At 41.5% G+C, this 16,318-nt stretch overlaps 1 protein-coding gene across 3 annotated transcripts in view; it reads right to left on the bottom strand.

Annotated features, from left to right (window-relative positions):
* Nucleotides 1-1,264: 1,264 nt before the first annotated feature.
* PIK3R4 (phosphoinositide-3-kinase regulatory subunit 4) overlaps nt 1,265-16,318 on the bottom strand; it is a 74,037-nt gene continuing 58,983 nt past the window's right edge. For 2 of the 3 annotated variants that reach the window (XM_060149866.1, XM_060149867.1), the window contains exons 14-20: nt 11,510-11,674; nt 8,551-8,762; nt 6,780-6,911; nt 3,814-3,914; nt 3,103-3,191; nt 2,689-2,797; nt 1,265-1,837 (exon numbers count right to left, since the gene is read on the bottom strand). In XM_060149866.1, coding sequence (XP_060005849.1) covers nt 1,667-1,837; nt 2,689-2,797; nt 3,103-3,191; nt 3,814-3,914; nt 6,780-6,911; nt 8,551-8,762; nt 11,510-11,674 — 979 coding nt within the window. In that variant the 3' untranslated portion in view covers nt 1,265-1,666. The remainder of the gene's footprint in view (nt 1,838-2,688; nt 2,798-3,102; nt 3,192-3,813; nt 3,915-6,779; nt 6,912-8,550; nt 8,763-11,509; nt 11,675-16,318) is intronic. The other variant, XR_009540662.1, reaches the window with a different exon arrangement.

The raw sequence follows: 16,318 nt of genomic DNA, 5'->3' as shown, positions 1-16,318 counted from the left end.
TGCACTGAACTATGAATCAAACATGTTAAAGAAAACCCCTAGAATTCAAAAAGAAATGCAAACTCAATGTGGCGTCAGATTGTAATACTCAGTAACAATTCAACCAAATGACCTTTATAAAGCTTGGGGGGGAGGATTTTTAAGTGGGGAGAATGAGTGGTAGGAAGATAAGGGGAAAAGGATTACAGCTCCATCAGCATACTCCATCTCTGCCCTCAGCATTCCCCACGTTTAATCAGTCTGTGGCTTATCTAATGGCTCCAGGCTTGGGGCCCATTTTCAGAACAAGTTTATGTCTCAAAAAACGTCCCCCAACCTCTGCAGACTCTAAATCTGACCTAGTAGCTAGAACCTCTATAAATATGGTCTTAGCACACATTAAGGGAAACAGAGGCACTACAACATGAAAACGCCAATGTCAAATTTGCATATTCTATGGATCCACTGAGCTCCCCGGCCCATCAGAGTCCATCACTCCTGACCTGGACCTCTGAATGATGGGGTTTTCTGATAGTTTTATTGTTTACTTGTCTAAACACTAAGTGTGTTGAATCCTATGCACTGCAACTGTCATGTCTCATACTAAGTTATGTAATTATACAAATTAAATTTTTGGAGTATTTCTTAAACAAGTATTTTCCCTAGACTCAGATTATCTGTTCAACTTCTTGGTTTTACAGACTCCTGTAGCTAATTTCAAACTAAAATATTTTGAACACCATAAACCCTTCTGCAAGCGGATGACAATTAAATGTGGATGAGAAGTTGCTGTGTGAACAATAATCGATAATTTTGAAGGGTTTATTTTAGTGGGAAAGACCAAATTTTGGTCTTTTAAAAATATAAATTTGGGGCATGTTTTTAACAGCTTAATCTTTTTATTTTTCTCTTTTCATGCATTTAATAAATAATATACACTGGATAAAAGCAAGGTGATGGGCCAAGTTTCAGAATTTATAGTAGAGCCTATAAAAAACAGTAATGATGACCAAGAAGAGACACACTACTCTGGAAATGACACACAGGGGATCAAGTCTACAGGGTTAAACATCTAACAAGGCCAGCTCTAAAACTGGAAGAAAGATAGATGGGCTAGAGCAGGAAGCATGATACTGAGAATCCAGAGACCTGGACATAAGGCCTAGTTCTTTCACTGAGTCCCTGCAACACCGGGTCCATGTCTTCAGAACACGTGCTGCTGGAGAGGTTATTCTTCTGCTAATGTTTACTGTTAAAAACACCAACAAAAACAAACAAAAACCCCTTAAGATGCTTGAATACAGTTTATTGGCTAGTTTGAATAGCATTTTTAATAGCAAAAAATGTGTTTACATTATAATAGCTTACAACCAACTTTCAGTCATCTTTTTTAATACAAAGTAAACTGAGATCACCTAAGTCTTAGCATTTTAAATTCCTCACCTCTGTGATATATACAATAAGAAAGTCCCAGATACTATTGTCTGGCTAATTCCAGCTGAGATATACACAAGTATGCCAGCAACTTCCTTAACCACCTTGCATGGGATTTGTTTAATCATGAAACAGACATGATTCTGAAAATTAAGCAAATGAATCTGTGTTCACTCTGTTCTCTAAAAATACTTTTTCTCTTGAGTTATAGTATATTTATATATTTTTACACATTATACAAATCACTCAGTTTTCATTTCCAAACCTTAACAATCCCATCTCTAGAAGCAGTCACAATGAAGCCCTGTGTCGTCTGGAACGTGGCGACATCTGTGATGATGTCGTGGTGACCCACAGGCAGAGACTCTGGGCCCTTCCGAGGGGCATCATCACTCGGTCCCACCTTCTGCTTATTCTGAATTTCCTGTTTGGTGGTTAAAAGTCAAGGAGAAAGCCAGAAGTTAAAGGCTGTAGCACATTCTACCGCCTGTCTGTCCTCCTGCTTCTGAGGAATACTGTTCTTGTTTAGGCTAGCCCTCCCATGAAGGAGTCACACTTTCACAAAGACACTGAGCAGAGAGTGTTCAAAGTGATGTTCTACGTTTCCAGTCACTGGACTCCACAAGTAGCCACTTACAAATACGGAAAACTTACAAATAGGCCAATAATCTGTGCATATTACCTCTGTCAACATCAAAGAACAAAAGGAAAGAACAGAGAGGCAGAGACAACCGGGATATGGATGTAAACACCTGTCAGACACTCAAGCCCTTCTGAAGCTCACTGTTATTTGGGACAAAGGAAGCCCCTCATTTACTGACCACGTACCAGGCCCAGCACTGGCAAGTATGTCATCTCCTCTGCAGCCTCTGCCTGACTCAAGAACACAAGCTCTTGAGCCCCACCAGCCAGGTGTGAGTCCCAGCGCTGCTGCTTGCTAGCTGGGTGACCTTAGACGTGTTCAATTTCGCTGTGCTTAACTTTCTCATTTGCAGAAGGAAAATAATAAAGGCACTTCCTTATAAAGTTGTTTTAAGGACTTGGCAAGTGTTTGAAGTGCTTATTTTGAGCAGTGTACTTACACATGCACTTTCTATGTTCATTCTACTTTAATAAAAGTTAATTTAAAAAATACAGAAAAGTCAAGAGAAAATAAAACATATTTTTTAAATTCAAAGAAATAGTGCCACTCTTGGCCAAGCCATTTATTTGAATCAACATATTTATGAAAGCCGTTTTTGTTCCTACAAAAGTTGAAAGAAAGACTGCTTATACCTGGACAACTTCGGTGCCTTCAATGATTTTCCTGTAGTAGGACACAGATGAAGAACTAGTGCTTCCTGCAATGACATAGGACCTCTCTGGGTAAGCCAGGTCCCAAAACCTGGGGTAAAGGAAACAACTGGTGATAATCTCAAAGGAGGAGGGGAGGGACTAATGATTACTGGCTGACACTCATCAATGCTAGCTTGTTCTCTTCTGCATTAGGAAAAGACAATCTTCTAGAAGAGCCTAAAATTAGTTACAAATGAAGTATTAACAGCTGTCCCTGAAAGAAGCAGATGACGTTAAACGTTACACTACTGCTGGTATCTATAATAAGCAACGCCTAGTGGTAACCGCAGTATTCATCCACATTTTGCTACCTTTCTCCTTTCAAGTGCTGGATATCAAGTGTCTTTACTGTACCTTATTTTCATGTCTGAGCCAGCTGTTAGCAGGATGGGGTTCCCATCTGCAGGACTACAGTAGAGACCGTGGACACTGTGAGGAGAAGGCTTAAAGGAAATAAAGAAATAAAGAGTCAAATAACAGACACCAGTGTAGCCCATAAAGGATGTAGCCGTTTCTAGAGACAAGTCAGCTGTCTGTGGTTAACTGAAGAGACTAGAGACAGATCACGTATGTCTTAGATCTTCTTTCTTTGGGAATTTAAAATGCATTTGCTCTATATCATCCTGAATGAAGCAGCAGAGCCTGTTCAGCTTCCCAAAATTCTCTATTTGGGATGAGAAGGACCCCAACTAAAGGAGAAAAAAATCTTCCCTACCTTCTGCCCCAACAAAGCACCCTTAAAAAAGTGTGTATGAGGGGTCATGTTCCATTTTTTTAATGATCTAAGCTTTAATCTGTGCTTTTCCTAATTAACCCATATTTTACTGGGGTTCCAAAGAGACATCACAAACCTTATGGAGCTGGCAACCAAAACACCCACAGAAGCAGACACCAGTAAGCGGGAACTGGAAAGCACATGGTAGCAATGCCCACCTAATACTTAGTAAAAACCCAAATTTAAAACATAACCCAAAGGCCCAACAAATATCATGTTTGGCAAAATGCCTGAAAGTGCTTGGGATGTGGGAGATTATGTTGGCCTTTATAATAAAAACTGGAGCAAACCTGTAATTCAGACAGTGGTGGTGCACCACTGGCCCAGAGCGTGAACCTTCTGTCACCCGTCTCCATGTCCCACATGGATACTTCATTGTTGCCCTGGACAGCTGAGGGAAACAGGCCAGAACGTTACTCAGACAAGGTCTCCACTCTTAGGGATTCATGTCTTGGTAGAGGTAGTCAGCCTACAGCCATTTCCATTTTCTCCCATCCTGCAAGAAACACTCAAGAATACTTTTAAATAATACTGTGACCCTGCCACCACACTGGAGTGCAAAACAGAAATGTTTTTTATAGCCTACTAGTCAATATTTACTGGTGTCCAGCCAAGTGGAAACAAGTGTAGGGTGGAAAGGCAAAGCATAAACAGACTCTGCCCTCAAGAAACCTACAGTCTAGGACTTCCCTGGTGGTGTAATGGTTAAGAATCCGCCTGCCAACGCAGGAGACACAGGTTCGAGCCCTGGTCCACGAAGATCCCACATGCCACGGAGCAACTAAGCCCACGTGCCACAACCACTGAGTCTGTGCTCTAGAACCCACAAACCACAACTACTGAGCCCACGTGCCACAACTACTGAAGCCCGTGTGCCTAGAGCCCGTGCTCTGCAACAAGAGAAGCCACTGCAATGAGAAGCTCACGCACCGCAACGAAGAGTAGCCCTCGCTCGCCACAACTAGAGAGAGCCCGCGTGCAGCTACGAAGACCCAACACAGCCAAAAATAAATAAATAAAATAAATAAATTTATTTTAAAAAAAAAGAAAAGAAACCTACAGTCTAGAAGGAAAGAAAAAAATATAAAGTATAAGACAATGAGCACAAAAAGAGAGAATGCAGAGTTCCACCTACACTCAGGAAGGCAAAGGTCACATCCAGTGGGTGAGAATCAAGGCCACCTCGTGGAGGTGTCATCACTGGGACGGAAAGAGCAAGTGAGGCTGGAGACACAGGTGGCACATGGATCACTTCAGGCAGAAAGGATGGAAGGAGTAAAGCACACACACCCATGTCTGGGTGCTGTGGTCAGATCGGAGCACATCTGACAGGAAGAGTGGAAGGAAGATTCTAGGGAATGGAAGCTGCAGGCCTGAGAGAGGCTATCTCGAAAGTAATTTTGAGCAGGATAGTGACAATACCCCAGGCTTCAGTCCTTCATTAACATTTATTGAACCAACAATGTTTACTATGAACCAGTCACTGTCCTAGGCACTGAGGAAAAGAAGGCAAATAATGCAAAAAAAAATCCCTTTTTCACAGAACTTACATCCTAGTGGTGACAACAACCCCCCAAAAATGCAGAGGCCCCAAAGCAGGAATGTGATTAGTTCAAGGAAAAGGCCAGGAAGCCCCTGTGGCTGGAGCCCTATTTTATTGCACTGTGTTTTACGATGTCTCACACCCACACCTTTGTAAATAGTTCCTCTGACAATAAGTCCTCCTCAAATTATCCTACCTTGGGTATGCCATGTGTTTCCTGTTGGAACCCTGACTGATCAAGAGTGTCAGTGAGGTAGCAGGGACAGATCCCATAAAGTCTCTGGGCCATGGTGAGGAGTTTGGCTGTTATTTGAGAGCCACTGGAAGGTACTGAGCAGAAGAAAGAACAGTCTTTGGTAAGAATAAAAGCAGGGAGTTACAAGGATGTTGCACTAATAGGGACATGAGATTATGGCTGTTTGGACTAGGGGGACAGTGATGGAAATAGTAAAAGGTGCTCAATTCTGGACATATTTTAAGACAGAACATGTACAACTGGCTGATGGACTGGAAGTGGGATGAGAGAGAAAGAAGAACAAAGGACGACGCCAGGCTTCCTCCTAAGCTTTGAGCCTGAATGCTGCCATTTCCTGGGACAACATTGCAGGGAGAGCAGGCTGGTCTCAGGTCCTCAAGGAGGTGGTATGGGGCGGGCAGCTGGTGGAGAGGAGCCAAGCGTTCAGCGTGGACAGGTCAGGTTTCAGTCGGCTATCAGACATCTTAGGGAGAACTTTACATAGGCACATATAAAAATCTGAATAAATTTGGTACTATTTTGCGGGGGACTGGATGTGCTCACACAGGGAGCCAGTGCAGAAGGAGAAGAGGTTCAGACCAAGATTGAGCCCTGAGGCCGACTACAGCTTAGAAGCAGGAAGAGGAGGAAGAATCAGCAAATCAATCAACAGAAGAACCAAGAGAGTGATGTCCTCAAAGTCAGGTGAGGAAAGTGTTTCAGACAGAGGAAGTGATCAACCAACCAAGTGACAAATCACATAAGACGCAGGCTGAGTCACGGCCATTGAACCTGGCAGCACGATGACCTTGACAGGAGCAGCGCATGAGGGACACTGTGTGGATGAGAAGGGACCAGGAAGAGCCCAGAGGCACGGGGACCAGCGAGGAAACATAAGAGTAACGAGAGCTACCACTTAACAAGCACTCCTTGCATGCCAGGCTATGTGCATTACATGTGTTTTCTGAAATTCTTACAACCTCTGCTAGCTAAGTATTTTTAACCACGTTTTACCGTTGAGGAAAATGAGTTTCAGAGACTTGCCCAAGTGTCTTGCCAGAGAATCCATACAAGAAAATTTGAATGCCCAACAAGAGAAAGGGAGGGAAGCTTGCAAGAAACTCAACAGAAATGGCAGCTGAGAAGGATGACTCAAGGCTTCTAACTTAAGAGTTCCAGGAAGACGGTGAGAACTTTAGCAAAAATAGGGGACACAAGAGAAAGAAGATAAATGGAAAGGAAATGATGGTAGGAATGGAAGATGGTAGTGTGATTGATGAGATCATTCTGAAACATGATAAATAAGCAATGACAATGAGGTATCAGTGGTGGGAACTTCTTCCATAATCAGAACTGAACAAAAGCAAGCATTTGGCTCATATGTAAAATAAAACTCTAAGAGCATGAGTCTAAGCAGCAGGGGGTTCTGCACTTTCCAAGAAAGGCCCCCAACCCCGAGAGCCAGCCCTCCCTCTTACCTGCGATCACCCAGGACTGGTACAGCGGGTGCATGGAGAGGCGCCGGATGCGGGCCCTGGAAGGGTGGCAGTGACTGGAAATGGGCAGCTGGAACCGCATGTCCCAACAAGCCATGGTGCCACTGCTTGTCCCTGAGGGGAAGAGAAGTCCAGAAGGTGACCACCCATGGTAAAGCACAGCAGGCTACAGTCATCAAGTGGTAATTTGCGAGCTCTGTACGGATGCGCGTTCAACCTGGCTTAGCCACTTGGAGACAAGGCTTTGTTTTCACTAAGCTGCCCTCCCCAACCCCAGTGTCAAACAGTGCCTTACGCCAAAGATACAAAGCACTGGCACGAAGCTACTACAAAACGGCCTAACAGATGTGAAGTGAAAACGAGTGATTCATTAATTACTGACACTTACTAACTGCCAAAAGTGCCCACAAGAAACCCAGAAGGCCTAGAGAAGACATAAAGTGAATCTTTATGTCTTCTCAAAATGTTCAGGCTGCCTTAAATAACCAGAGGTGGTTTACTAGCATTCAGTGATCACTTTACCAATCCCAAAGTGGTAGCAGCTTTGCAGCTATCATCAGTTTCAATCATTTCCATGTGCCCTTTTCTCCGAAACGTTCTGGAGACAGGCACGGGTGTCCAATCACAGTAGAAACTGGGGTGAATGCGTGCATATCTGCCCATGGCACCTTAAACCCCATAGAGAAAAGGCACCCCATCCCAAAGAATAATGTCCACCCTAACACCGAGACTGGTCTCCAGTTCCAGTGGAGAGATGGGGGTGGGAAAAGACAAAAGGGGCAGCGGGTCCCTCTGTCGCCCTGCCCCTCTCCAGGACAATGGCTCAAATAGCCACAGCAGTACTGGCTGCCGCCCTGAGAGCCACCAGTGCCATTTGCTAATTTGCTACGTGTGTAATAGCGCTACTCTTCTAGGCCTGGCATTACATATTCCTAAACCAGTACAGTTTAGTCACACAAAAGGCAAAAAAATAATACATTTCATAAAAACTACATAAAAATAAAGATACTTAATGTCACAAATGCAAGTTAGGGAATCCAGAAACCAATATTCAAGTGCAGCAGATTATAATTCTTCTGAAAAACAGTGCCAAGTGGGAATGAATAAACTCTAGTACCTTCTAAAGGGGCAGGTTCAAAGCCCTAGGAGAGAAAAAGGTGAAACTAAAACAGAGGAAAGCAGCAAGCAAGAGCACAGGGTACATCTTCAGCATTTGAGGAAAGGCAGGTGGGGAGGAATCACAAGGCAAGAAACCACTGTTTAGCTCTTCTCCTGTGCTGGATGCTTTTACCTCACTGACTCCTCTAAGCAGCCCTTGAAAGGATGAGCCCCATTTGAAGATGAGGATACTATGACCCAAAAGAGTTAATAAGCAGCTTGCCAGTGGTTAATGGAATTTAAAACCAAGTGTGCCCAAATTCAAATGCTTTCATCCATAAACTAAGCCTGCTGCTTCCCTGGCAGAATAAGAAAATGCCAGCAAACCTGATCACTATAATGATTATAAAGAGACTCATTTAAGAATGAAGAGAAAGAGGAAATTGTTTTATGTGTTGGAATATTGATTTCACTTTTTCAAATCTGTTTTTTAATGAAAAAAATAAAATGCAAGTGATTATAACATAATAATTATGGGGGGAAAAAAAGGACACAGGGGAAAATTACCAATGAAGAAAAAGGAAAGAGCTTTCCTAAGAAGGCCACTCCAGACAGTAGCATCCAGACCCAGTCAAGGACTTGAAAGGCAGCTCACCGATGCAGAGCCAGCACTGGTGGATGTCCACAGCAAAGGAAGTGATGAGACCTGACTTAAGATCGTGCCTCAGCGTCCAGGCATTGCTGGAAGACCTGAGGTCCCAGCCCACCAGAGCGCCGTTCACAGTGGCGTAGGCCAGCACAGACTGCGCCCCGGAGTTGAAGTGATGCATGTCCACCACACAGCCGTCCTCCTTTTGGTCTAGGACTCTAAGGAGACACACATCAAAAGGCAAAGACTTTTCCAGTCACTAAAAACACAGTACCCTTCTCCACTGAAGATGAATCTATATTCTAACCATGGTCAAGAAATAAAAACTCTGTGACCCATAAGACAATGATAGCTGACCATTTTTAAAAAATTATTTTAGAACTACAGAAGAGTTGCAAAAATAGTACACAGACTTCCGTATATCCTTCGCTCACCTTCCCCTCACGCTAACACTTTACATAAACATAGACCATTTATCAAAACTAAGAAATTGACCTTGGTACAGTACCCATAAGGTACAAAACATGGTTGGATTTCACCAGTTTTCCCACTGCCTAACCGCTCCAGACCAAGACACCGCCTGGCATCTAGCTGCCACGTTTCCTTCATCTCCTCCACCTATGACAGCGCCTCAGTCTGTCCTTTCACGACCTTGACATTTCTGAATGTCATGTCATGTGTTCTCACAAACAGAGCTGGTGCCTTACTGGGAGGGAGACCACATGTGTGACGTGCCTGTCTCAGTGCACAGATGGGAGCACCTGACGTCAGCACGTGATGCCAGTGATGTCCACCTGGATCATGGCGCCTGGCAGGACCCTCCACTGTAAACTTATTATTTTTTATTTTTCCATTTATAACTACTCTATACTTAGGGGAAATTCTTTTCAGACTATGCAAAAACCTGTTTCTGTGTAAACTTTTTTCCACTAATTTTAGGACCTGTGGACAAATCATGCCTGTGGTGTTCTATTTCCCTTGGTCCTTCTACGCTTATTAGAATTCTTCTGTACGGAAAAGCTGCCATTTCTCTTGTCAGCTCGTCTCTGTCAGTATGGACTTGTGGACCACTTTATTTTATCCTCTGAGTTATGACCTAACACAGTCGTTGCCTCTTGTTGCTCAGCTTGCTCCAAGTCTGGCCATGGGACACTCTGTCAGGCTAGCTCAAACGCCCTTGCAATGTGCTCTTACTGACCACTTCCTAACCTTCTGGCATCACAGGATGCTCCAGATGCATCTTGTGTTTTCCCTGCCCAGGCTCTGGAATCAACCAGTTTTTCAAGGAGTCCTGGTCCCTTTTATTGGCATTTAAAACCAAGGTCTATGAGCTAAGTGCTCATCGCTATGGGGATGCCCCTGTGTCTAGTACCTCTCAACGGCCAGAGCTAGGAAGTATATTCTGTATACTACCCTCATGCACACAGACCCAACTCTATTTCTGTATCTATTTGTGTGTGTCTACATGTATGTGTGTGTACATATACATGTGTGTATACACATACACAAAGATGTATGTCATGAGTCATACTGATATCGAGTCCATACTGATATCTATCCAGCACCAGGCTTCATTCTAGCCAGCCCCCTTTCCTTGTCTGTAATTTCTTTCCTCCAGTGAGAAACCTGGCTCTCATTATCTATAATACGTTTACTCATTTATTCAACCTTAGTGTACAAATAAAGTCATTTTGGAATTATTAAACCATAACCATGTGAAAAACAACCAACTAGAATACAACGTTTGAGCTCAGCTCCTTTTGTCATTAGCCTGCAGTTTTCCCAAGTTGTTCAGCTGCCTCCTTTATTCCCCTTACTCTTCCACATGACTATGTGATTCATCTGTACAACAGTTAGACTGACTGCCATAGGCTGCACTCTACCTCTCCCCCAATATCCTGGTTGCTTCGGGTTTTTTTAATTTAATCTTATATACAGTAATATTCATTTTGTGGTATACAGTTCTATGCATTATGACAAATCCATTTCATGTATCTTCTACCACAGAACCATACAGTACAACTCCACACCCCAAAATGTATCTTGTGCAGCCCCTTTGTAGTCACCCCCTACCCCTATCCCCAAGCTGTGGTAACCATGGATCTGTTTTCCTCCCTATAACTTCATGTTTTCCACAACAGCATATATGTCTGACTTATCTGCCCCACCCTACTCAACTACTCTGCTTTGGCTACATCTGGTGTCACCCCCTCCAGGCCTTCTTCCTTATCCACCTGCAAGCTGGCCCCCCATCCCTGTCACAGGGCACACTGTCTCACTGCACTGAAATCATCTGTTCACTGGTCTGTCTCTCCCACTAGACTGTGGTTTCTTAGAGAGTACAACACATCTTATTCGTTTCTGGAATTTTCATTGTGCAGCACATACTAGTCAGTTGAAAAATTATTCTGCTTGATCTTAAATATCTTACCTTGCATGTGTTTAATCTACAGGCAACTACAATTTATAAGAAATGGAGGAAATTCTCAGGTAAAACCAGCCAGGACCTTGTTTTTAAAATGATAAGCAAATCATCTGACTAAAACCTCTGCTCTGTGTTCCCATCACCTCCAGAGGTTTTAATGCCAAGTAACAAAATGCTGACAACACTTGAATTTTCTTTAATGAAGAACACTCACATTTTCAAATCAGCCAGCCAGAGTTGAGACAGAAGCTGTAACTGATAATTAGGTTATTCAGACAGATTCCAGACTGGGATGGGCCACAAGTTCAAAGCTGCCCTTCTGACCTTTTAGCAAATTGGCAGAAAGTAATAGGCAGACATAGTTTCCTGAAACTATGTGTGATAGATTTGAGTTGGAAACACAATTTTATTTATTTCACGTGCTTAAAAAAAGAAGTAAATTCTCAAAGGTCCTCAGTTGATCCAAACTGTATTAGAGAGGGAGGGTTAAATTATAGTACACTAAATGCAGTTTACAAAACACAAAAGATAGACAGATACCTGCTTTGTAGAGGATGAATTTTAGGAGACTTGGGCAGCTTAGAGGCCTCAATTCCAAGAAGTTGGACAGCACCATTATCAGACGCTATGGCTAAGTACTGGGAACCCTGGCAGAATGTGAGTGTCTTGACACGTCCCCCAATTCGGCTATACGTAAGAATAGACCTGCACAAAAGAAAAGTAAGACTGCGTTTCTGAAAAGCCACAAGAGTATTATTATTGCTGATATTAAATAGCCACATGACTGTTAACAAACAAAAAGTACTACTCTGAGGTCTGTTTCACTCCTTGACTTCATAACAAAAACAATAATCCCCCTCAAAAGCACTGGTACAAAATCACCTTTTCTTCTGATATTTTTTAATGGCCACCTTCACACACTTCTCTCCAATCACAGAAAGACTGTCCATCCTCCTTTGCAGCTGGAACTCCCATACTTGTGGCCCTGACCCAGTTCTCCTTCCTCTCTGCAATTCCTAAGTCCTACTCTTACCCCTGCAGTTATTCTATAATCCCTCAGATGCAGCCTGGCACAGCAGGAAAGGCACTGGCTTTGGAATCAAAGGGCTGAGTTCCACTTCTGACGACCCATATGATCTAGGTCAAGCCATTAACCTGTTCTGCATCTCAGTTTACTCATTTACAAAACAAAGACTGCCCAATTTATGCAACTGGGACAAAGTGTAAATAACATATAAGTCATAAAACATTCATTAATGCACAATATTATTATAATATTCAGTCTCTCTCACACACGTTGACCTCTCAAGCTGCCTATCCTCCTTAAGTTTCACTGCCAAACTTCTTGACCCTGACCTACACAGGGTGCCTGCCTCCCATCACCACAAAGTCCCTCCTTCACTGCCCCCCCGCAAGGGCTGCATACTCAGCCTTCTAAGGGGCCATTCCCCTAAAAGGTCACAAGCCCCTAATCACCAAATTTAATCATCTCCATCTTTTGTAATTTATTTAATTTTATTATACAAATTAACACATATTAAATATACAAAAATTATTGAAATACAGAAAATACAGAAAAGTAAAACCATACTTCTACCACACAGAGGAACACTATTGACATTTTCTTATATATCCTTCCAAAGAGTTTTCTATGCATATTACAATATATTCATATTTGCTTTTCAAATTAATATGGAATCATATTTTATATATTTTTAATTAATCATGCCTCTCTAGTTCACTTTTTGTTAATAGCAGCTTTGCTGAAATACAATTTGTAGACCATAAAGTACAACATTTTAAAGTGTATAATTCAGTGACTGGTGTAGCATTCATCAGTATTTCATCCCTTTTTGTGCCAAAATAATATTCCAGTGTATGGATACACCACATTTGTTTATCTGTTCAATGGCTGATAGACATTCTGGTTTCCACTTTTTGGCTTTTATGAACAATGCTACTATGAACACTCGTTTATAGATTTTCATGTGAACAAATGTTTTCAACTCTCTTGGGTTTATAGCTAGAATACCCAGAATAAATGAAACTGCAGGGTCATAAGGTAAATCTATGTTTAGCGTTTGAGAAACTGCCAACTTTTTTCCAAAGTTGCTGCATCATTTTACATTCCTACCAGCAATGTACAAAGGTGCCAATTTCTCCACATCCTCTCCAGCACTGTTACTGTCTTTTTGATTATAGCATTCTAGTGGGTGTGACGTGGTAACTTGCTGTGGTTTTGATTTACATTTCCCTAATGACGTGGAATATCTTTTTTGTGTACATATTGGTCCTATTTGGAGAGAAATCTACAATTACCCCTTCATATTCTTGGGGGAGTGGTTCCAGGACCCCCAGTGGATTCCAAAATCAGTGAATGCTCTAGTCCCTTACAGTCAGCCCTCTGTATCCAAGGGTTCCATATCCAGAGAAAATATTCTATCCATGGCTGACTGAATCTACAGAACCCACAGGTATGAAGGACCGACACTATCTGAATCCTCTGCTTTTCAATTGAGTTGTTTTTTTATTGTTAAGAGTTCTTTATACTCAGGGTACTTAAACATATGATTTTAAAATATTTATCTCATTCTGTGGGTTTTCCTTTCGCTTTCTTGACAGTGTCCTTTGAAGCACAAATGTTTATAATTTTGATGAAGTCACATCTATTTTTTGTCACTTGTGCTTTTTGATGGTATATTTCAGAAACTCCTGCCTAATCCAAGGTCACGAAGAACTACATGCTTATGTTTTCTTCAGTTTTATAGTTTAGCTCTTACATTTAGGTCTATGATCCATTTTGAAAACTTCTCTGCAAACTCATTCTTCTGCATGTGGCTGCCCAGTAATCCCTGCACCATCTTTTCAGGTTATTCTATCCCCCATTCAACTGTCCTGGCACCCTTCTCAGAAAACAGTGACCATAAATGCACTTCTGCATGTCAGTTCTAGCCCACTGATTAATATATTTATCCTTATGCCAGTAATACAGTGTCCTGACTGCTGTAGCTTCGTAGTAAATCTGGGAAGTGTGAGTTCTCAAACTTTGTTCTTTCCTAAATTTTAAGACTGTTTTGGCTATTTAAGTCCTTTGCATTTCTTTATGAATTGTAGGATCAGAATGTCAATTTCTGCAGAAAGAGGCAGCTGGAAATTTCATACAGATTTCATAGAATCTGAAGATCAACTGGGATATCTTTCCACTTATTTAGATCTTCTATAATTTTTTTTTATATCACTTCTTTCAATGATGTTTTGCAGCTTTCACTATTCAAGTCTTGTGCTATTTTGTTAAATTGATTCCTCAGTACTTTATTCTTTCTGATGCTAGAGTAAATGGACTTGTTTCCTTTATTTCATCTTTGGATTGTTCACTGTTAGCAAACAGAAATCCAACTAAGTTTTGTACACATAAATACAACATAATCTTCTATTCTGCAACTTTGTGGAACTCATGTTAGTTCAAATAGGTTTTTCTTTTTTTTAACATCTTTATTGGAGTGTAATTGCTTTACAATGTTGTGTTAGTTTCTGCTGTATAACAAAGTGAATCAGCTATATGTATACATATGTCCCCATATCCTCTCCCTCTTGCATCTCCCTCCCACCCTCCATATCCCACCCCTGTAGGTGGTCACAAAGCACGGAGTTCATTTCCCTGTGCTATGCAGCTTCTTCCCACTAGCTATCTATTTTACATTTGGTAGTGTATATATGTCAATGCTATTCTCTCATTTCGTCCCAGCTTACCCTTCACCCTCCCCATGTCCTCAAGACCATTCTCCACATCTGTGTCTTTATTCCTGTCCTGACCCTAGGTTCGTCAGAACCATTTTTTTAATATATATTTCATATATATGTGTTAGCATACGGTGTTTTTCTCTTTCTGACTTACTTCACTCTGTATGACAGACTCTAGGTCCATCCACCTCACTACAAATACCGCAATTTCATTTCTTTTTATGGCTGAGTAATATTCCACTGTATATATGTGCCACATCTTCTTTATCCATCCATTGGTGGACACTTAGGTTGCTTCCATGTCCTGTCTATTGTAAATAGTGCTGCAACGAACACTGTGGTTTTGGATTATGGTTTTCTCAGGGTATATGCCCAGTAGAGGCATTGCTGGGTCATATGGTAATTCTACTTTTAGTTTTTTAAGGAACCTCCATACTGTTCTCCATAGTGGCTATATCAATTTGTATTCCCACCAACAGTGCAATATGGTTCCCTTTTCTCCACACTCTCTCCAGCATTTATTGTTTGCAGATTTTTTTCATGATGGCCATTCTGACTGGTGTGAGGTAATATCTCACTGTAGTTTTGATTTTCATTTCCCTAATGATTAGTGATGCTGAGCATCGTTTCATGTGTTTGTTGGCAATCTGTATATCTTCTTTGGAAAAATGTCTATTTAGGTCTTCTGCCCATTTTTGGATTGGGTTGTTTCTTTTTTTGATATTGAGCTGCATGAGCTGCTTGTACATCTTGGAGATTAATCCTTTGTCAGTTGCTTCATTTGCAAATATTTTCTCCCATTCTCAGGGCTGTCTTTTCATTTTCTTTATGGTTTCCTTTGCTGTGCGAAAGCTTTTAACTTTCATTAGGTCCCATTTGTTTATTTTTGGTTTTATTTCCATTTCTCTAGGAGATGGGTCAGAAAGGATCTTGCTGTGATTTATGTCATAGGGTGTTCTGCCTATGTTTTCCTCTAAGAGTCTGATAGTGTCTGGCCTTACATTTAGATCTTTAATCCATTTTGAGTTTTTTTCTATACGATGTTAGGGAGTATTCAAACTTCATTCTTTTACATGTAGCTGTCCAGTTTTCCCAGCACAACTTATTGAAGAGGCTGCCTTTTCTCGACTGTACATTCTTGCCTCCTTTATCAAAGATAAGGTGACCAAGTGCATGGGTTTATCTCTGGGCTTCCTATCCTCTTCCACTGATCTATATTTCTATTTTGTACAGTACCATGTTGCCTTGATTACTCTGGCTTTGTACTATAGTCTGAAGTCAGGCAGCCTGATTCCTCCAGCTCCATTTTTCTTTCTCAGGATTGCTTTGACTATTCAGCATCCTTTGTGTTTCCATACAAATTGTGAAATTTCTTGTTCTAGTTCTGTGAAAAATACCAGTGGTAGTTTGATAGGGATTGCACTGAATCTGTAGATTGCTTTGGGTAGTAGAGTCATTTTCACAATGTTGATTCTTCCAATCCAAGAACATGGTATATCCCTCCATCTGTTTGTATAGTCTTAAATTTCTTTCATCAGTGTCTATTTTTCTGCATACGGGTCTTTTGTGTCCTTAGGTAGGTTTATTCCTAGGTATTTTATTCTTTTT

This window comes from Lagenorhynchus albirostris, chromosome 5 (genome assembly GCF_949774975.1).
Source record: "Lagenorhynchus albirostris chromosome 5, mLagAlb1.1, whole genome shotgun sequence".
Classification (NCBI taxonomy): domain Eukaryota; kingdom Metazoa; phylum Chordata; class Mammalia; order Artiodactyla; family Delphinidae; genus Lagenorhynchus; species Lagenorhynchus albirostris.
This window is presented reverse-complemented; position numbering and strand designations above follow the sequence as displayed.